This window comes from Balaenoptera ricei, chromosome 13, assembly GCF_028023285.1.
Source record: "Balaenoptera ricei isolate mBalRic1 chromosome 13, mBalRic1.hap2, whole genome shotgun sequence".
Lineage (NCBI taxonomy): Eukaryota > Metazoa > Chordata > Mammalia > Artiodactyla > Balaenopteridae > Balaenoptera > Balaenoptera ricei.
In genome coordinates this window covers 71,854,680-71,878,000 of record NC_082651.1, presented here as the reverse complement: position 1 = coordinate 71,878,000, position 23,321 = coordinate 71,854,680, and the positions used below count along the sequence as shown (strand labels likewise).

Genomic DNA, 23,321 nt, shown 5'->3' with positions numbered 1-23,321 from the left:
AATGAAAATTAATAGACATTTAGCTTAGAAACCACTAACTAGGTGTGTAGCCTCACGCCCTCCTTACCATTCTGTGGCTTCAGTATCTTCCCCACAAAGGAGGAAATTCTATGAGTTCAGAGATTACAAATATATGACACGTGTGGGCTGCTACTCCCCCCTCTGAACAGCCACTACTAATCGATCAGAGATCAAATAAGAAATGGCACCTAAGGTGAAACTTGCTAGACAAGTGATCTAAGCTTCCTTCCCCTTCTAACATTCTGTCTGTGACCTACTTGGAATCAAATACATTTGCAGTGAACAGCTCAGACACAGATAGAAACAATATACACAAGCTAACTTAAGGAGTTAGAGCCTCAAAATACAGAAATTCTTTATCACCTTTAAATGTACAGACTTTTTTTTAAAGAATAAGTCACTATTTATACATTTCTCTATTTCAGATGTAAAATTCTGGAAAATAATCAAGTCTAAGTGGAAAAACCTTAAAATACTATATCTTTCTCAATTTCCAACTTGTGTAAAATAGTGTTCTTTATCATGAACTACATTCTTGATACTCAGGCATGCTTGAACATGCCTGAAGAGCTCCCTATGGAAAGAATATTGAAAAGCTTCCTGAAAATCAACTAGGAATGTTTGCTTTATTACTTATCTCAAGTAGGATGCATATCCAGTTACAGATTTACACAGAACTCGTAAAGGTGAACATCCTGACAGATGTTTAGACAATTACATAATTCTGTCAAAGTGTTATTTCTAGCACATTCATGTGGCCTTCTGAATGTCTAAAGCCTCCTCCTATAAAGCCCTTCCCCCTACGTGCTCCACTACAAATTTCCAATTCCTGTTTCTTGGTTCCTATCAAACTCTCATTCCCTCAGCCCAACTTTCAACTGTTAGAAAACTACTCTGACTCAAGCGGAAAAAAAAATTTTTTTTTTTTTGCTTTTGTTCAGGGGAGAAAGTCAAAGTCAAAGTCAAGGACGGGGAGGGAAATAATTGTCTGGTACCATCAAAAAGTGAAAATGTATAGAGAAAGGGTGATTCATCAGTCAAAATAGAAAATAAGTTCTTACTATGGGCCAATTATTGTACCAGGCATGGGAGATATGGTAATCAAGATAAGGCCCACTCCTGACAGTAAACTAGCCAGGAAAAATAAATAACTAAAGTAGTATCAATGAGACATAGGACCTGTGCCATATGGTCATAACATAGTCTTAGAAACCAAGGAAGGCTTCCTATGAAAAAAGATTAGCCAACAGTACAGCAACATTTGAGAGATAACACGACATACTCGAGGAACTGCAAAAACTATAGTATACCTGACATACAGAGACAAGGGAGGAGGCTCAGAGATCATGGAAGTCACTTTAAGGAACTGAACCTTATCTCAAAAAGTAAATCTCTGAAGGAGACTTATTTAAGGAGCATAAGTATACCTTTACAGAAGTCTCTATCAGCCTACTTCACCCACTGCTGTAAAGGCGATTGAGAAGGGGAAGGTGTGAGGAAATAACAAAAAGCGAGAGACTGAACAGTGCTTCAGAGACTTTAGAGTATACTCAGACATCTTAGGTTAAAGCTACAATGCTTGGAACACAGGTGCTCAATCATATGCCTCAATATGTACTACACGCAAAAAGGAATTATGGAGATGAAGAAGAATCAAGAGCTCAAACAAACTTACATTACTGTCTTAACTGAGAAATCTTATCAAGAACTGTATTTTCGTAAAATTAAAGATACAGCTCTGTTTTTTGTCTATTATTTTTAAACAATATTGGTTGGTAATTTTTGTTTTTAACTCAGTTCAATTTAAAAGACACTATTCACCTTGTTATACATATATCTAAGCATGAAGTCCAGTAGAAATGATTTCCCTTTACGAAAAGCTCCTGCCACGGATACCACTACTATGTTAAGATCTCGTATGTGCTCCTGTAGCAATATCTGCTCCAAAGCTTCTTCATCAAGCTCAAAGTTATGGTCATCTTCATGAGCAAGAACAATCTGTACTGGACATGGTTTCTTCATAACCTCATCAGAGTTTACTAGGTCATCATCTTCATAATTCTCACCTAGAGTTAAAAAAGAGAGAAACAGGTTACCTTAATTCCTGCATTCTAAACTTTTCCTAAAGGATCACAACTAAAGCAAAATTTCAAATAACTTCTCCTCCATTATAGGTCATTTGGAAATAGTTACAAAAAGTGATGCTCAAACACACACTGGATTTCTCACTCCCTCTATAATAGGACCAAGAATACCAGTCAGTTTCCTACTATATATAGAGTTAAAGCAGGAATACTAAGTAAGACCTCTATCTCAATCAGGTCTTAACAGCTAAATGTGAGCAGCAGCTGTTCTTGAACACTGTATTATTCTGTAAACAACTTTTGCTACTGTATGCACACAGAAACTAGATATAGTGAGTGGAAAATCAATTTCACCTAATAATTCAGATTCCAATTTCCCTATAGGCATCACCTGGAAATTACTCCAAGTTACAAAGATTAAAATATACATATAAATTGTAAACATTATTTTCCATTCTGAAACTTAAAGGGTTAAGGTCCTAAGAAATTTCCAAAAATGACACAATAAAGCTAATGGTTCCCTAATTTAATAAGAGTTACCTAAAAGTATAGCATTCCTTATTAAAACAAAGCACAGGATTAATGTTTTAGTGGAAGACATAAGAAGAACAGTCAATGAGGTGCAGAGTGAAGCATAAGAAGAACAGTCAATGAGGTGCAGAGTTTCATCTGTCTCTAGGGCCCTTTTTCACCAAACACCACAGACACCCCTTCAAAATTATACAGCTCTTGAAAAACAGCTATACAAACTCTTTTGTTCACTCAGCACACCAAAAGAAGTTAACCTTTGCAGAAGAACTTTACTGAATAGTGATGAAGAAATAACTATAGAATATGTAACAGGAGAGAGAGTTTTTTAAAGTTTAGGTTTCTGTTTTGTTTTCTGTTTTTTGTTTGTTTTTAAACCCACATAATAGCTAGTTTCAGAGACTATGTACCTTGTCTGCCTTTCTTCCCTATCAATTGCTTGATCCCACTAGCAACACTCCTGGGGACCTTATCCTCTCCCACATCAACATTTTTAAGAGACTCTCCCCTTGAGATTGTCTACTAAGTGCCAGTTTCCAATCTAAGGAGACATACAGTATCTACTGTGTTCGATGCAATGACAGCCCCTCCTCACCGAGGAGACAGCCAGTCCACTGAGGAGTGGCACATTATTAGTGCACCAATACCTTATCCACACAAACACTATTCTCAGCGCAAAGATTATATGCTTACATTAATGAATTTTTAATTTCTTTACAGAAAGAAACACCTAGCTTATTTGATTTGCAAAGACTATTAGAGCCTTTACCTTCACATCACAAGGCACATTTAACTGTACAAAGCAAAATCAACACTATTTCAAAAGGTGTTGCAAACAGTAACAATATAATGTAATATAAAGAGCAGTCAATTTCAAAGGAGAATTTTTGAAAGTAAAAGCAATCAGTATGTAATTAAAAAGGATATTATCACTGCTTGTTTCAGTGCTATACAGATATAGCCGGGTATGCTATTTGAATGCACAAAAAGTAAACCTTCCAGGAAAAGTACAACATAGTTAAATTCCAATTTAATATATTACCAAACAGTATGCAAATTGTGTGATTAAAACCTTCCAAGCCTAATTAGTGGTTAAGAATGAACCAGGAGGGACTTCCCTGGTGGCACAGTGGTTGAGAATCCGCCTGCCAGTGCAGGGGACATGGGTTTGATCCCTGGTCCGGGAAAATCCCGCCTGTGCTCTAGAGCCCATGAGCCACAACTACTGAGCCCACGTGTCACAACTACTAAAGCCCGCGGGCCTAGAGCCCGTGCTCCGCAACAAGAGTAGCCACCACAATGAGAAGCCTGCGCACCGCAACGAAGAGCAGCCCCCGCTCGCCGCAACCAGAGAAAAGCCCACGTGCAACAATGAGACCCAACGCTGCCAGAAGCAATAAATAAATAAAATAAATAAATTAAAAAAAAAAAAAGAATGAACCAAGAAGCAAAACTGCCTAGATGTGTGTCATTTAACTTCTCTATGCCTGCTTCCTCATCTGTAACATGGGGATAATAATGGCACCTACCACATTAAGTTGTCATCAGGATTAAATGATTTGAAATACGCTTGATACATCGTAAGCATTACAGGTGCTTGTCATTAGGGTAACAGTAATTTTAAAATAATCAATCCTACAGAAAAGCTTTTATTTACGCCTTAAAGTGCTAAAACTCTACAGTGACCTTCAATTGACCAGTGTAGCTGTGTAACAACATCACCATCTACCCATTTGCAGGCACAAACCTGAGGGCTGTCCATGATACATCCCTCTTTTTCCTTTCCCCTAAATTTAACCAATAACGAAGGTCTTAAATTTGTCTTCATTCAAAATCTACTGATACCATCCCTATTCTCATCACCACCATCTTATCTCACTTAAAGTGGTATCGAACTGGTCTCCCTTCTTGCCCCCTCCTCCAAACCAATCCTCAGAGTAGCAACTGAATAATACGGTTAAATGTAAATGTGATTGGGCTTCCCTGGTGGCGCAGTGGTTGATAATCTGCCTGCTAATGCAGGGGACACGGGTTCCAGCCCTGGTCTGGGAAGATCCCACATGCCGTGGAGCAAGTAGGCCCGTGCACCACAACTACTGAGCCTGCGCATCTGGAGCCTGTGCTCCGCAACAAGAGAGGCCGCGATAGTGAAGAGGCCCGCGCACCGCGATGAAGAGCGGCCTCCGCTTGACGCAACTAGAGGAAGCCCTCGCACAGAAACGAAGACCCAACATAGCCAAAACTTTAAAAAATATATATATATATATATAAATGTAAATGTGATTAAGTTACTCTCCTTAAAATCACTGATACAGAGCATTAACAACTAAAATCCTACACGTGCCTCATAAAATCCTGTACTCACTGCCAAATCTCTCCTGCCCCATTTGGTGCTATTTTCCCCTGTGTAAACTACAAATAGACAAACTAACCTTTTTTCAGATCCTTATGCTATTAAGCTCTTTCTAGACTCTTATTTCACCCATGATATTCCTCTGCCTGGAATACTCTTTCCCATGTTGTTACCCTAATTAATTCCTTAAGTTTCAGTTTAAATGTCATTTTCTCAGGAATATCTTCCCCCAAGGTTCCTAACCAAATTTAGTCCTCCTACACTCTCCCAATCTTAATCCACCCATCATTTGACTATTTATGTAAGTACTTATTACATGTCTCCCCTCCTAGATTGCCAATCCTCTGCTTAAAACCCTCAATTAGTTCCCCACCATAACCAGAAAATAGAGGGAAAAAAAATCTTCTAAATTCCTTACGATAGCCTCCACAGTTCTGTGTGATCTGGCCCCTGCAATCCGGCCCTCTTGCTATTCCTTGAACAGGCCAAACCTGTTTCCCACCCCAGAATCTTTGTCCTGTGTTCTCCCCCGTCTGGAACGCTCTGTCCCTAGAAATTTACGTGGCTTGCTTCTCCATCATCTAGGTCTCAGTGCGAATGTTATCTCCTCCATGTGGCTTTCCTCAACCACTCAGTCTAAATTACAGACCCCTCTCCATCACTTTAACAAAACAGGGTTTTTTCCACAGCCCTTTTCAGTATTTAAAATAACTTTTTTCATTTGTTTACATGTGTGCCTTATATCTCCCCCTCCATAGAAAACATGTGCCACAAAAATAAGGATCCCAATCACCCTACTGACCACTCTCTTAGAACACGCTTGGCACCTAGCAGGTGCTTAATAAATATTTCTTGAATGAATGAAATTTACATATTTTACTCAGGAGTTTTACACATGTCCCTACCTATTTTATAAGCAAATTTGACAATCACATAATTAGTTTGGGGAAATACTTCTAGCAACTCAAGAGTAGTATATTTATCACAAAATTACAATTAAAAGTATGAAGTTCTACCAAGTAACACATTTTAATTAAAAAGAACTCAAAATTAATAAGTGCTAAAGTATCGTAATGACCAAATTTGGAGATTGCTGATTTTGTTAAAACTAACAAGTAGTCTTATTCTTAATGTAAAGAAAGCATTAGTTGGTTTCTTAAAAATAAAAATAAAAACAAACCATTTGGCAGGAAATCTTTGTTACCTTAAAATTTCACCTAAATTAATTGACTACAGTGGCCAGTTTTCTTTTATTAGCACGAATAAAGATAGATATTGCAGATATACAGGCAGCATATTTGTCACTATTTCTAGTCAACAGACCTCTAAAGGGAAGTGTAGCGAATATGTTTCACAGGTATCATGGAGTACGACATGATTCAGCTACATTTACTCCCCCATCATAATTCCTCTACTAAATTTGGACTAACTACAGATAAAGTACTTCATTCTTCAAACACTGATATAGGCCACCAAATAAAAGAGAATTATATACAAATTTCTTTAGAATACCTATAAATATTAATACTCTGTGTTCACCTGCAATTAGAAGTCTTCTTAAATTTAGCATTACTTAAGATTTTAAACTGAAGTTAAAATCTATGTAGAGAATAGTGATTTTATCTCCACTCTTTAATGCCAAGAGATTGCTGGGAAAAGATTTCAGCCCTCCAATAGATTTTCCTAATTCACTGTTCCAAGTCAGTTCTCCCCGACGTAGATCCTTCAGGGTCAAAGCTGAAGGACACCTACAGACAATCAACTGTTTCTCAAATATTTCTCCATACCTTAACACTAAGCATACCTAACCTATTTACCACAAGGCCTACAAAAAGACACTGTCTTAGTAAAAAAGTGGGGAAAGAGAGATGACTAGGTGGAACACAAGAGGATTTTTAGGGCCATGAAACTATTCTCTACGAAGCTAATGGCAGAGCTATATCATCATACATCTGTCAAAACCCATAGAATATACAACCCCCAAAGTGAACCCTAATGTAAACTACGGACTTTGGGTGATAATCATGTGTCAATGAAAGTTCACTGATTGTGACAAGTGTACCACTCTGGTGAGGGACGCTGATAGGGCGAGAGGCTGCATGTGTGTGAGGACCGGGGGTGGGGGGGGGTCAGGGGTTGGGGGGTGCGCATGCGTGTGGCCTGACTCTACTTTGTGCTCAATTTTGCTGTAAACCTAAAACTGCTCTAAAAAATAAAAGTCTATTAAAATAAAAAGACACCTGTCTTTTTTTTATTGCTATTTAATCATACTTTACCTTAAATTTGCCAAATTCATACATTCAGCACATATTCCAACAGGAAAATTTACACTTCAGGACTGACCTAGGTACATTTGCAAACTTCAATCTTAATCATAAACTACGACAATAAAAAGGTGCTACAAATCTGCATTACAATGTTCCTAACATTAGATTACATCAACCGAAAACTAAACTTGTAGAAAGAGAAACAAGTAAAAAGTATTTCATTTTTCAAAAGCAGTGAAAGTATATTTTAAGTTATTATTCACATTCCAAATAAAAACTTGTAACAAATTTTTATGGAGAGTAGCCTGGACTCAGTGCACTCAGTCTATCTATAAAAATTAGCTATTCAACAAAAGCAAAGTGATATTTCGATGTCTGGTACTTGGACCTCAACATTTATACTCCATAACAAAATGAAAATAGTATCTAAGTATTCAAAAGTTTAATCCAGCACATTTTTTAAAATTTATTTATTTTTATTTATTTATGGCTGTGTTGGGTCTTCGTTTCTGTGCGAGGGCTTTCTCTAGTTGTGGCAAGCGGGGGCCACTCTTCATCGCGGGGCGCGGGCCTCTCACCATCGCAGCCTCTCTTGTTGCGGAGCACAGGCTCCAGACGCGCAGGCTCAGTAATCATAGCTCACGGGCCCAGTTGCTCCGCGGCATGTGGGATCTTCCCAGACCAGGGCTACGAACCCGTGTCCCCTGCATTGGCAGGCAGATTCTCAACCACTGCGCCACCAGGGAAGCCCCCAGCACATATTTTAAAAAGCCTTAAAAAGGTTATACCATGGTAAACCTATTTGTAGATATTTATTATAAGAAACAAAGATGCTAACACAGATATATAAGTTGGTTTATCAGTGTTATTTATGGTAGTGAAAATTAACGTTAAATGTTTTTTTTAATATTTATTTATTTATTTATTTATTTGGCTGCGCCGGGTCTCAGTTGTGGCATGTGGGATCTTCATTGCAGCATGTGGGATCTTTTTTTTTTAGCTGTAGCATGCAGGATCTAGTTCCCTGACCAGGGATAGAACCCAGGCCCCCTGCATTGGGAGTGCGGAGTCTTAATCACTGGACCACCTGGGAAGTCCCTAATGTTAAACGTCTTAAAACTGGAAATTGGCCTATTTTTTTTTTTTTAATAAATTTATTTATTTTTGGCTGCGTTGGGTCTTCGTTGCTGTGCCTGAGCTTTCTTTAGTTGCAGCAAGTGGGGGCTACTCTTCATTGTGGCACATGGGCCTCTCACTGCGGTGGCTTCTCGTTGCAGAGCATGGGCTCTAGGTGCGCGGGCTTCAGTAGTTGTGGTCCACGGGCTCAGTAGTTGTGACACTCGGGCTCTAGAGCACAGGCTCTGTAGTTGTGGCGCACGGGCTTAGTTGCTCCGCGGCATGAGGGATCTTCCCGGAGCAAGGCTCAAACCCGTGTCCCCTGCATTAGCAGGCGGATTCTTAACCACTGCACCACCAGGGAAGTCCCGGCCTAATATCTTAACTACATGTTGACATATTATGCAGGTTTAAACCACATACACACATTTTAAAAAAATCAAAGATAGGGCTTCCCTGGTGGCGCAGTGGTGAAGAATCTGCCTGCCAATGCAGGGGACACGGGTTCAAGCCCTGGTCTGGGAAGATCCCACATGCTGCAGAGCAACTAAGCTTGTGCACCACAATCACTGAGCCTGTGCTCTAGAGCCCGTGAGCCACAACTACTGAGCCCGTGTGCCACAACTACTGAAGCCTGCGTGCCTAGAGCCTGTGCTCCGCAACGAGAGAAGCCCCCGCAATGAGAAGCCCGCGCACCACAATGAAGAGTAGCCCCCGCTCGCCGCAACTAGAGAAAGCCCATGCGCAGCAATGAAGACCCAACACAGCCAAAAATAAATAAATTAAAAAAAAAAAAAAAAAAAAAAAAAAAAAATCAAAGATAGTCTTCAAATCAGTATAAAATAAGTGGGGAAAAGGCAAATCACAAAGTAGTACAAATCTTCCCCAATTCTGTTTTGCCTTGTTTTTAAAAACACAGGGACACTTATTTGGGAGTTGCGGGGGAGAGAGAAACAACATTTGAGGCTTCTTCTTCCAGTCATTAGAGTAACTGCTACCAGACTGGCCCTCTGCCACAAACTATAAATCTAAACAAAATATATGAGGCACCTTTTTTCAAGCACTGGACAACAAGCAGAAAAGAGTAATCCTCGAGAAAAGGCCACACACACACACCCCTCCCATCCACTGCCACACACTGCTAAGAACAATTTCCTAAACACAGCGTGGGGAACCAAAGCACAAGCAAAGATCTGAGTTCAGGACTACTAAAAGCAGTTGGAAGCTGTGCAGCAGGACGGAGAAAAAGGAACTATGCAGAGGTAGAGCCCAGAAGTCCTTGGCCAAGGGTGATAAGCTTCACAGGTGCAGGGGAACACACTATGCAAGGCTTACCAAAAAGCAGCAACTACAGGGTTGTAAGAAGAACAGAGATACCAGAAGTCAAACAGTACTGGGACACTGTGGCATTTTGGCCCAGCCATGATGAACAGATGAACACTTCAGGCATCAAGCTGAAACACCAGAAAGGCCACATCTTCGAATCAAAGACCCTGTTCTAGAGTAAGGCCTACTGAAGATACACCCAAACAAAGCCTAATACTAAGACTTGAAAAGAGGGGAGACAGTTTGGAGATTTAGTCACCCTCAAGTTAGGAGGATTGCCTCTAAGCTTTCCACAGATCTACACTAAAAAGTACAAAGCCAAGCCTCCAAAAGCTCAAGAGCAATTAGTAACTGAACTGCAAGTAACAACAAAAACTAGATAACAGAATCCAGAATCTCCACAATGTGTAACGTAAAGTATATGATCAGAAATTATTAGAAATGCAAAGAAAGAAGAAAATGTGGCCCACAGTCAAGAAAAAAAAGCAGTTGATAGAAAGCAATCCTGGGACTTCCCTGGTGGTGCAGTCGTTAAGAATCCGCCTGCCAACGCAGGGGACAAGGGTTCAATCCCTGATCTGGGAAGATCCCACATGCTTCGGAGCAACTAAGCCCGTGCACCACAACTACTGAGCCTGAGCTCTAGAGCCTGCGAGCCACAACTACTGAGCCCGAGCTCTAGAGCCCGTGAGCCACAACTACTGAGCCTGCGTGCCTAGAGCTCGTGCTCCACAACAAGAGAAGCCACCTCAGTGAGAAGCCCGCGCACTGCAACAAAGAGTTGCCCCCACTCACCGCAACTAGAGAAAAGCCCGAGCACAGCAACAAAGACACAACACAGCCATAAATAAATATATAAATAGATAGATAGATACATAAATAAATAAATGCAATCCTGCAATGGCCCAGATGTTCAACTTAGCAGATAAAAGCTTTTAAGAAGACATTGTAAATATGTTCAAGGATTTAAAGGAAAATAAGTTGTTAATAAGTGAATACTTAGGGAGTCTCAGCCAATAAATAGGCTATTAAAAAACAAATGAATATTCTAGAACTGATAAGTACAATAATTAAAATGAAATATTCACTGAATAGACTTAACAGCAGATTGCAAACAGCAGAACAAAGGGTCAGTGAACTTGAAATCAGACCAAAGTTCTCTAATTCAAAGAAGAAAAAGAAAAAAGAATGAAGAAAAACTAACGGAGTCTCAGGGACCTGTAGAGCTACATCCAATATGCAGTTAGAGTCCCAGAAGGAGAACAAAGAGAAAAAACATTGAAAAAATATTTGAAGATATAATAGTCAAAATGTTACTAAATTTGGTGACAGAGACTTACAGATCCAAGAAGCTCAGCAAACCTCAAGTAGGGTAAACACAAAGAAAACCACATCAGTCAGACTGCTAAAAACCAAAGGGAAAGGGAAAATTTTTAAAGAAGTGGTGTGGTGGGGACTTCCCTGGTGGCGCAGTGGTTAAGAATCCGCCTGCCAGTGCGGAGACATGGGTTCAAGCCCTGGTCTGGGAAGATCCCACATGCCGCGGAGCAACTAAGCCCGTGCACAACTATTGAGGCTGCACTCTAGAGCCCATGAGCCACAACTACTGAGCCCACGTGCTGCAACTACTGAAGCCCGCGCACCTAGAGCCCGTGCTCCACAACAAGAGAAGCCACCGCAATGAGAAGCCTGCACACCACAACGAAGAGTAGCCCCCACTCGCTGCAACTAGAGAAAGCTCAGGCACAGCAACAAAGATCCAATGCAGCCAAAAATAAATAAATAAATTTATATAAAAAAAAAAGAGTGGTGTGGTGGAGGGAATAATTCAAATGACTGCTTCTCATCAGAAGCAATGGAAGCCAGAAGACAATAAAATGATATCCTTAGAGTGCTTAAAGAAAAAAAAGAATGTCAACTCAGACTTGTATATTCAGTGAAAGTATTATTGAAAAATAAAAGCAAATAAAGACAATGAGCAAAAGAGCTAAGCGAATTTGTCACCAGCAGATGTGCACTACATGAGATGCTAAATGATTCTTCAGGCTCAAAAGAAATGATACCAAATGGAAAGCCTCTTCATTCCCTCCTATAGTATCCAAAGTAGTAAATAAATGGGTACAAAAATAAAAGACTGGTTGTTTCCCCCAAGTAATTTCCTTAAAAGATAACTGATCATTTAGAAGAAAAATAATAGACTGTAAGGTGGGGTTTTTAAAAATTAAGACAAATGTTGTGGGGACAAATAATTAAATTCATTCTAAGGTTATTATGATTTTGAAGGGGAAACTGGTAAAAACACTGATTCTAAATGGACTTTGATACATTAAAGATGCATATTGTTAGCTATAGAGCAATGACGAAAAAAATAAAGAGGTATAGCTAAATAAGCCAGTGAGGAACCAAAATGAAATATTAAAAAATATCCAATTAAACCAAAGAAAAAACAAGACAAAATGAACAAATGGAAAAGAAATAGGAAGATGACAAACTTAAACCCAACTAAATCAATGACTAAATTAAATGTAAATATACTAAACATTCAAAAAAGACAGAGATTGTCAGACTGGATAATAGAAGCAAGACTATATACTGTGTATAGTAGGGGCACTTTTAATATAAAGAGACAGAGATAGGTTGAAAGTAAAAGGTAGGAAAAAAGATACACATGCAAATAACCATAGGAAAAATGGTGCTGCTATATGAATGTCAAAGTAGACTTCAAGAGTAAAAGTATTTTTAGATAGAAAATGGGTCAACATCAGAAAAACATAAAAACCCTAAATAAGAGATTTAAAATACATGAAGCAAAAATTTAGACAATTAAAGAGAAAAATAGACAAATGCATAATCATACTTGGAGATATTAACAACCTTCTCTAAATAACTGCTATAACCTTCTCTAAATAACTGCTTCTCTAAATAACTGCTTCTCTAAATAACTTCTCTAAATAACTCTAATAACTGCTAAAAAATTACCACTAAGACTATAGAACATGGGGACAGACACCAAAAACAACAGGACCTACGAACCTGCAGCCTGTACTGAGCCAAACACAGTAAGTTAAGCAAAATGAGAAGACAGAAAAACACACAGCAGATGAAGGAGCAAGGTAAAAACCCACCAGACCTAATAAATGAAGAGGAAATAGGCAGTCTACCTGAAAAAGAATTCAGAATAATGATAGTAAAGATGATCCAAAATCTTGGAAATAGAGAAAATACAAGAAACGTTTAACAAGGACCTAGAAGAACTAAGGAGCAAACAAACAATGATGAACACCACAATAAACGAAATTAAAAATTCTCTAGAAAGGATCAATAGCAGAATAACTGAGGCAGAAGAACGGATAAGTGACCTGGAAGATAAAATAGTGGAAATAAGTACTGCAGAGCAGAATAAAGAAAAAAGAATGAAAAGAACTGAGGACAGTCTCAGAGACCTCTGGGACATTAAACACACCAACATTCGAATTATAGGGGTCCCAGAAGAAGAAGAGAAAAACAAAGGGACTGAGAAAACATTTGAAGAGATTATAGTTGAAAACTTCCCTAATATGGGAAAGGAAATAGTCAGTCAAGTCCAGGAAGCACAAAGAGTCCCATACAGGATAAATCCAAGGATAAACGAGCCAAGACACATATTAATCAAACTATCAAAAATTAAATTCAAAGAAAACATATTAAAAGCAGCAAGGGAAAAACAACAAATAACACACAAGGGAATCCCCATAAGGTTAACAGCTGATCTTTCAGCAGAAACTCTGCAAGCCAGAAGGGAGTGGCAGGACATATTTAAAGTGATGAAGGAGAAAAACCTACAACCAAGATTACTCTACCCAGCAAGGATCTCATTCAGGTTTGATGGAGAAATTAAAACCTTTACAGACAAGCAAAAGCTGAGAGAGTTCAGCACCACCAAACCAGCTTTAAAACAAATGCTAAAGGAACTTCTCTAGGCAGGAAACACAAGAGAAGGAAAAGACCTACAATAACAAACCCAAAACAATTAAGAAAATGGGAATAGGAACATACATATCGATAATTACCTTAAATGTAAATGGATTAAATGCTCCCACCAAAAGACACAGACTCACTGAATGGATACAAAAACAAGACCCGTATATACACTGTCTACAAGAGACCCATTTCAGACCTAGGGACACATACAGACTGAAAGTGAGGGGATGGAAAAAGATATTCCATGCAAATGGAAATCAAAAGAAAGCTGGAGTAGCAATTCTCATATCAGACAAAATAGACTTTAAAATAAAGACTATTACAAGAGACAAAGAAGGACACTATATAATGATCAAGGGATCGATCCAAGAGGAAGGTATAACAATTGTAAATATTTATGCACCCAACATAGGAACACCTCAATACATAGGGCAAATACTAACAGCCATAAAAGGGGAAATCGACAGTAACACAATCATAGTAGGGGACTTTAACACCCCACTTTCACCAATGGACAGATCATCCAAAATGAAAATAAATAAGGAAACACAAGGTTTAAATGATACGTTAAACAAGATGGACTTAATTGATATTTATAGGACATTCCATCCAAAAACAACAGAATACACATTCTTCTCAAGTGCTCATGGAACATTCTCCAGGATAGATCATATCTTGGGTCACAAATCAAGCCTTGGTAAATTTAAGAAAATTGAAATCATATCAAGTATCTTTTCCGACCACAATGCTATGAGACTAGATATCAATTACAGGAAAAGATCTGTAAAAAGTACAAACACATGAAGGCTAAACAATACACTACTTAATAACCAAGTGATCACTGAAGAAATCAGAGGAAATCAAAAAATACCTAGAAACAAATGACAGTGGAGACATGACGACCCAAAACCTATGGGATGCAGCAAAAGGAGTTCTAAGAGGGAAGTTTATAGCAATACAATCCTACCTTAAGAAACAGGAAACATCTCAAATGAACAACCTAACCTTGCACCTAAAGCAATTAGAGAAAGAAGAACAAAAAAACCCCAAAGTTAGCAGAAGGAAAGAAATCATAAAGATCAGATCAGAAATAAATGAAAAAGAAATGAAGGAAACGATAGCAAAGATCAACAAAACTAAAAGCTGGTTCTTTGAGAAGATAAGCAAAATTGATAAACCATTAGCCAGACTCAACAAGAAAAAAAGGGAGAAGACTCAAATCAACAGAATTAGAAATGAAAAAGGAGAAGTAACAACTCACACTGCAGAAATACAAAGGATCATGAGAGATTACTACAAGCAACTCTATGCCAATAAATTGGACAACCTGGAAGAAATGGACAAATTCTTAGAAATGCACAACCTGCCGAGACTGAACCAGGAAGAAATAGAAAATATGAACAATCACAAGCACTGAAATTGAAACTGTGATTAAAAATCTTCCAACAAACAAAAGCCCAGGACCAGATGGCTTCACAGGCGAATTCTATCAAACATTTAGAGAAGAGCCAACACCTATCCTTCCCAAACTCTTCCAAAATATTGCAGAGGGAGGAACATTCCCAAACTCATTCTACGAGGCCACCATCACCCTGATACCAAAACCAGACAAAGATGTCACAAACAAAGAAAACTACAGGCCAATATCACTGATGAACATAGATGCAAAAATCCTCAACAAAATACTAGCAAACAGAATCCAACAGCACATTAAAAGGATCATACACCACGATCAAGTGGGGTTTATTCCAGGAATGCAAGCATTCTTCAATATACGCAAATCAATCAATATGATACACCATATTAACAAATTGAAGGAGAAAAACCATATGATCATCTCAATCGATGCAGAGAAAGCTTTTGACAAAATTCAACACCCATTTATGATAAAAGCCCTGCAGAAAGCAGGCATAGAGGGAACTTTCCTCAACATAATAAAGGCCATATATGACAAACCCACAGCCAACATCGTCCTCAATGGTGAAAAACTGAAACCATTTCCACTAAGATCAGGAACAAGACAAGGTTGCTCACTCTCACCACTATTATTCAACATAGTTTTGGAAGTTTTAGCCACAGCAATCAGAGAAGAAAAAGAAATAAAAGGAATACAAATTGGAAAAGAAGTAAAGCTGTCACTGTTTACAGATGAGATGACACTATACATAGAGAATCCTAAAGATGCTACCAGAAAACTACTAGAGCTAATCAATGAATTTGGTAAAGTAGCAGGATACAAAATTAATACACAGAAATCTCTGGCATTCCTATACACTAATGATGAAAAATCTGAAAGTGAAATTAAGAAAACACTCCCATTTACCACTGCAACAAAAAGAATAAAATATCTAGGAATAAACCTACCTAAGGAGACAAAAGACCTGTATGCAAAAAATTATAAGACACTGATGAAAGAAATTAAAGATGATACAAATAGATGGAGAGATATACCATGTTCTTGGATTGGAAGAATCAACATTGTGAAAATGACTCTACTACCCAAAGCAATCTACAGATTCAATGCAATCCCTATCAAACTACCACTGGCATTTTTCACAGAACTAGAACAAAAAGTTTCACAATTTGTATGGAAACACAAAAGACCCCGAATAGCCAAAGCAATCTTGAGAACGAAAAATGGAGCTGGAGGAATCAGGCTCCCAGACTTCAGACTATACTACAAAGCTACAGTAATCAAGACAATATGGTACTGGCACAAAAACAGAAATATAGATCAATGAAATAGGATAGAAAGCCCAGAGATAAACCCACGCACATATGGTCACCTTAACTTTGATAAAGGAGGCAAGAATATACAGTGGAGAAAAGACAGCCTCTTCAATAAGTGGTGCTGGGAAAACTGGACAGGTACATGTAAAAGTATGAAATTAGAACACTCCCTAACACCATACACAAAAATAAACTCAAAATGGATTAAAGACCTAAATGTAAGGCCAGACACTATCAAACTCTTAGAGGAAAACATCGGCAGAACACTCTATGACATAAATCACAGCCAGATCCTTTTTGACCCACCTCCTAGAGAAATGGAAATAAAAACAAAAATAAACAAATGGGACCTATTGAAACTTAAAAGCTTTTGCACAGCAAAGGAAACCATAAACAAGACCAAAAGACAACCCTCAGAATGGGAGAAAATATTTGCAAATGAAGCAACTGACAAATGATTAATCTCCAAAATTTACAAGCAGCTCATGCAGCTCAATATCAAAAAAACAAACAATCTAGTCCAAAAATGGGCAGAAGACCTAAATAGACATTTCTCCAAAGAAGATATACAGATGGCCAAGAAACATATGAAAGAATGCTCAACATCATTAATCATTAGAGAAATGCAAGTCAAAACTACAATGAGATATCAACTCACACCGGTCAGAATGGCCATCATCAAAAAATCTAGAAACAATAAATGCTGGAGAGGGTGTGGAGAAAAGGGAACACTCTTGCACTGTTGGTGGGAATGTAAATTGATACAGCCACTATGGAGAACAGTATGGAGGTTCCTTAAAAACCTAAAAATATGGCTTCCCTGGTGGCGCAGTGGTTGAGAATCTGCCTGTTAATGCAGGGGACACGGGTTCGAGCCCTGGTCTGGGAAGATCCCACATGCCGCGGAGCAACTAGGCCCGTGAACCACAACTACTGAGCCTGCACGTCTGGAGCCTGTGCTCCCCAACAAGAGAGGTCACGATAGTGAGAGGCCCGCACACCACGATGAAGAAGTGGCCCCCGCTTGCCGCAACTAGAGAAAGCCCTAGCACAGAAACTAAGACCCAACATAGCAATCAATCAATAAATCTTTAAAAAAGTAACATTAAAAAAAAAAAAAAACAACTAAAAATAGAACTACCATATGACCCATATATCCCACTACTGGGCATATACCCTGAGAAAACCATAATTCAAAAAGAGTCATGTACCAAAATGTTCATTGCAGCTCTATTGACAGTAGCCAGGACATGGAAGCAACCTAAGTGTCCATCAACAGATGAATGGATAAAGAAGATGTGGCACATATACACAATGGAATATTACTCAGCCATAAAAAGAAACGAAATTGAGTTATTTGTAGTGAGGTGGATGGACCTAGAGTCTGTCATACCGAGTGAAGTAAGTCAGAAAGAGAAAAACAAACAAATACTGTATGCTAACACATATATATGGAATCTAAGAAAAATTTTAAAAAGGTCATGAAGAACCTAGGGGCAAGACGGGAATAAAGACACAGACCTACTAGAGAATGGACTTGAGGATATGGGGAGGGGGAAGGGTAAGCTGTGACAAAGTGAGAGAGTGGCATGGACATATATACACTACCAAACGTAAAACAGCTAGCTAGTGGGAAGCAGCCGCATAGCACAGGGAGATCAGCTCAGTGCTTTGTGACCACCTAGAGGGGTGGGATAGGGAGGGTGGGAGGGAGGGAGACGCAAGAGGGAAGAGATATGGGAACATATGTATATGTATAACTGATTCACTTTGTTATAAAGCAGAAACTAACACACCATTGTAAAGCAATTATACTCAAATAAAGTTGTTTAAAAAAAAAAGACTATAGAACAGATAGCCCTGTCCACATGGTAGATGAGCCACGTGTAATTTTTAGTTTTCTTTAGTCACATTAAAAAGTAAAAAGAAGAAAACAATTTTATTACTTTATTAACCCAATATACCCAACATACTCTTATTTGGACTCAAAATCAATATTTTAACATTAAGATATTTACATTCTTCTTTCATACTGTCTTTGAAATCTACTGTGTATTTACACTTACAGCACCTTTCAATTCAGACACTAAATGCTTATCAAAAACACATGATCACTTAGATTTCATAAAATTTACAACTGAAGAGGTAGATTCACATACACAAGTTGTTCCAAACACACTTAAAGTTTTCCAATAACTGAATCAAACACCTAAAAATCATTTTCCATTGATATGTACATCCATACTGACAAAATTACTTGTTTTTAAAATATAAACTAAAATTAAATTTAAAATTCATTTCTTAATCACAGTACCCATTTTGCTTTTTTTTTCCCCTTTAAATTTATTTATTTATTTATTTATTTATTTATTTTTGGCTGCATCGGGTCTTCGTTGCTGCGCACGGGCTTGTTGTGGCGAGCGGCGGCTACTCTTCATTGCGGTGCGTGGGCTTCTCACTGCAGTGGCTTCTCTTGCTGCGGAGCACGGGCTCTAGGCACACCGGCTTCAGTAGTTATGGCGCACGGGCTTAGCTGCTCCGTGGCATGTGGGATCTTCCTGGACCAGGGATCGAACCTGTGTCCCCTGCATTGGCAGATGGATTCTTAACCACTGCGCCACCAGGGAAGTCCCCATTTTGATTTAACATGCATATAATTGACCGAGGCTGACCATTTTTCCATGCCTAATGTTTGTTTCCTCTTGTATGAACTGTCTATTCATAATCTAGGCAGCTTTAAGAAAACAAAGAGTGTAAATTACAACCCAGAAGTCCCTTTAATTCTATAGTAGCAAATTATTAAATGCTTAAACAGTGTATTTTGCAGATAGTTTTCAAAAAAAATGATGTGCTGCTTGCATATTTTAGAGTACAGTGGGGTACCTTGTATACAATACATAATTAATGTTGGAAACTAATCAAAAAGGTTTATAGTTCCTATATATTTGCTTACATAATATATCTATGATTTACTTCTTACAGAATGCTCAGTCAGGAACATTTTGCTTCAGTTTAACATTATAAAGCAAATTGTGTTTTTCCCATAGGAATAATGTGGTTCCCTCAACTGAAGGGGGGTAAAAAGCTGGAACTGCCTATAAACACACAACAGATAGCAAAACTGGTTAAAGCCCCATCGCTGCCTCTCTTATAAGCACAAACAGGCAAAGCCTCAAATTGAAATGGCTTTACTTTCAATAACCCTACCCGGCTTTCATGACCTTTATTACAATTAAGATTCCCACAATAAAGGTCAAAATTCAAATTTATAACTATAAACACTATGACCAACTCGAAATTAAGGATCATTGGCTAATGAACTGACGTTAACAATCCAGCAAAAAAATCTGGAGTCAGTGCTTAGCACAAAAAAATGTACTCTGCTCTCTACTTTTTTTATATTTTCTTCAAATTTTGGAACTTTTTTCCTTTAACTATGACCTCAAAAAAAAAAAGTATATCATCAAAAGTCAAAAAAAATTTTAAGTAAAAAAATTATCACTCTAGAAATAAAGCATGGCATTTTAAATCTACAGAAGTGAGGAATAAAAGAGTACGAGTTATATTCCAGGTTCAAACTATCATGTTCAACAAAGTACAGTTGTGAAAGACAAAAAATATAACTGAAGAAACATAGATCTCTAGGTCAATACAATTACCAGTCATTTTTGTTAAAAGGGACAGACTGATTAACAATGTGGGAAAACTTTGATAGAATGTATGTATCAGCAAATTCATAAAACTCTGAACCAAAGAGACCATTTTCTTAAAGGCACTATGTACAGTCTTCAAAATGCTTAAAAACTGGGTAAGTGAGCTATCAAAGGAATAGGTTTTTAGCTTCAAAGATGATTTGAGATGTTTAGAAAGAAAATTGATCAGCACTGAAAATTCAGTGGGAACTGTTAAATGCCATTACAGATGGACTGAAGGATTTTCCAGTAATGTTACCTAGAAGTTAAGAACGAATTCACTATTTGAAATCACTATCAACAAAACAAAGTTTTTCAGGAAGTGAATGCATAAGTAAAGTCAAGCAAGAGACAGCAATGCATAGTTTCAAGGCAAACTTGACCTAATTGTTAGAATCTCACTCAAAATAGTTCAGCAACAAAGCACTTTCAAAGTGGAAAAAGCAAGGAATCACTGAAGACAGCATTTGCTATTCAAAGTTTTAAAGCATCACCAAGCAAAATATGAACCAGATGATAATAACTTTGTATATAATTATAAGGTCTTTGGAATAATGCAGACCTCCTAAACTTGCTAAAGCAAATTCTACCAGGGAAAGAGGGTCTCCTGACTTGCATTTTTATCTTGCTCTTAAGAAAAGGCCCTAGGGAATTCCCTGGCGGTTCAGTGGTTAGGACTCTGAGCTTCCATTGCAGGGGGCACGGGTTCAACCTGGTCAGGGAACCAAGATCCCACAAGCCCTGTGGCACGGCCAAAAAAAAAAAAAAAAAAAAAAAAGTCAATCAATTAATTCAGCCAATCTAGTTCAAGAAAAAAAAAAGCCCTTAAAAGGTTGTGTTACTATTAAGTATATAATCATTACTAAGTAATAATATATTTATATTTATGCTAGATATCTAATTTATGCTCTTAATAAATGCCTGAAATTTTCTTGTCCAATTTTCTTTTCATCTATTTTCAAGATCAAGCATGATATAGAATGAAATAGATTCCCTAAAACAAAACTCAATTAGAAACAATGCAAACTTACAGAACTAATGATCTGACTTAACACTGTTTACCCAGGAACCAATTAAGTAGTAAGGTCTAAGGTCATGCATAAAGAGAATCCAGGTGGTCTTCACTCCCTAGAAATGGGGACTTCAAAAAGGCAGCAATGCACAATGACTACTAAGACTACTGAGCGAAAAGCTGATGGGATAGATTATAATGGCTAGATTAACGCCTAACCTCCTGAATCAGTCTCAACATTACAAAGAGACGATCAAAAGTTTTGTGGCTTCTGATGCGATGCATCAGGAAGCACAAGACACCGTCAAAGATGTATGTCTGAGGAAAAATTTTTTAAAACATGAAACTGATCAAGCCTCTAGATCTAACTATGGGAAAGGAAAGATAAGAGACACGTTCACCACCACCACCACCACAGAGATGGAGTCAGAAAACTCTAGAACATAGGAAATTCCACTGGACAAACAAACCTGGACAAAAAAATTGCAAGAGCAAAGGGGGAAAAGTGGGGAAAAAGGGGGAAAGAGACTTAAGAGCCGTATCAACCAAATGCAGTATGTGGGCCTTGTTCAAGCAAATCAACTATAACAAATTTGAAACAATCAGGGAAATATGAAGTCTGGATATTTGGTATTAAGGAATTATTTTTCTAGCATGATAATGGTACCACAGCTATGTTTTTTAAAAATCTTTAACCTTTTAAAGACACAAAACATTCATACAATCTGTTATTTGCTTCAAAATAGTCTGGTAGGGAGACTGGCTATGGAAAATAGATAAAACAAAGTGGCCATTATATTGATAATTGTTTAATTTGGGAGATGTATATACACAGGTTCCTTATGTTGTTCTCTTTACTTCTGTACATATTTGGAAATTCCATAATAGTTGTTTTTTTTTTTAAGTGGTGAAGCTAACAAAGGCTTTATTAGGAAATGAAGTAGATCTAAGTACGAAAGATAGAGATACAGGCTACAGCTATTAGAAGCGAGAAAAAGTCTCTCAAATATTCTAGAACACTACTTCTCAATCCTTCTTCTGCTTCCACAGCATTTTAGTGATTGGGAGGGGCAGGAGGGTGGTGTGAAGGATCAAAACAAAATGTTTTCAAAATATACAAGGTAAAGTGACTATAAAATTCTGAACCTACCCCATCACTCCCCTCACCCCACTTCTCCAGAAATACAGTTCTAAACACATATCAATTCTTGCCTCCTAAAAGCTGGAAGAAAAAACCCTATTCTAAGAAATGTATTACTAGTTGGCTAACTAAAAGAATATACTCAGTCTTTAGAAGGGAGAACTGTAAAGAATCAGGTTTAAAATCAAATGCATTAAACCCCTAAAAAGAAAACTTTAGGCCCAGATGGCTTCACTGGAAATGTGGTGAACTACCAACCATTTAAGAATGAAATTATATAAATTCTACACAGACTTTTACAGAAAAAAAAGGAAAGGAACATTTTCCAACTCATTTTATGAAGCCAATATAATTATGCCAATATCAAAACCAGACAAAGACATTACAAGAAAACAAAACTACCGACCAACATCCCTCATGAACAGTCATAAAAACCCTTAATCAAAATCCAGTATTCAGAATACATAAAGAACTCTTACAACTCAATAAGAACAATTTTTAAATGGGCAAGAGACGCTTCAAAGAAGATATATGAATGATCAATAAGCACATGAAAATATACTCACACCATCAGATGCTAAGGAAATACAAATTAACACCACAATGATATACCACTACATACTCACTGAAATAGCTAAAATTTACAAGACTGACAAAAATAGAGTTGGTGGGAAACAACTAGCACTCATATATATTTCTGGTGAGAGTATAAAACGATATAACCACTTTAAAAAACTTTCTGGCAATACATTATATAAAGTTAAGCACATACCATACAACCAGCAATCACGCTCCTAGGTACTTAAAAGAGAAATTAAACATATGACAACAAATAACTCAAACACAAATGTTTGTATATTGGAGAAGCGGACATTTTTTAACTCCTACAAGTGTTTTAAGTTTTAAGCATCAAGAGACTATGCATACACTCCCTAGAATGTCAAGAAATTTTAGGACATTCAAGTTCTAGTACAGATGCTTGAAAATTAGCTTCAATAGAGCTGGAAGAACTGAGGCCTGGATATTGCCCCACGCCGCCAAGGTGACCCAGCAGATCTGTGACAATGTGCATGCTGTGAGCCACAATAGTA

The 23,321-nt window shown here is 37.8% G+C and overlaps 1 protein-coding gene across 4 annotated transcripts in view; it reads right to left on the bottom strand.

The window, feature by feature from the left end:
- ATL2 (atlastin GTPase 2) overlaps positions 1-23,321 on the bottom strand; it is a 68,945-nt gene that overhangs the window by 31,160 nt on the left and 14,464 nt on the right. For 3 of the 4 annotated variants that reach the window (XM_059943574.1, XM_059943577.1, XM_059943575.1), the window contains exon 2: positions 1,843-2,087. The exons of the other annotated variant lie outside the window; for it this stretch is intronic. In XM_059943574.1, coding sequence (XP_059799557.1) covers positions 1,843-2,087 — 245 coding nt within the window. The remainder of the gene's footprint in view (positions 1-1,842; positions 2,088-23,321) is intronic. 4 annotated transcript variants of the gene reach the window in all.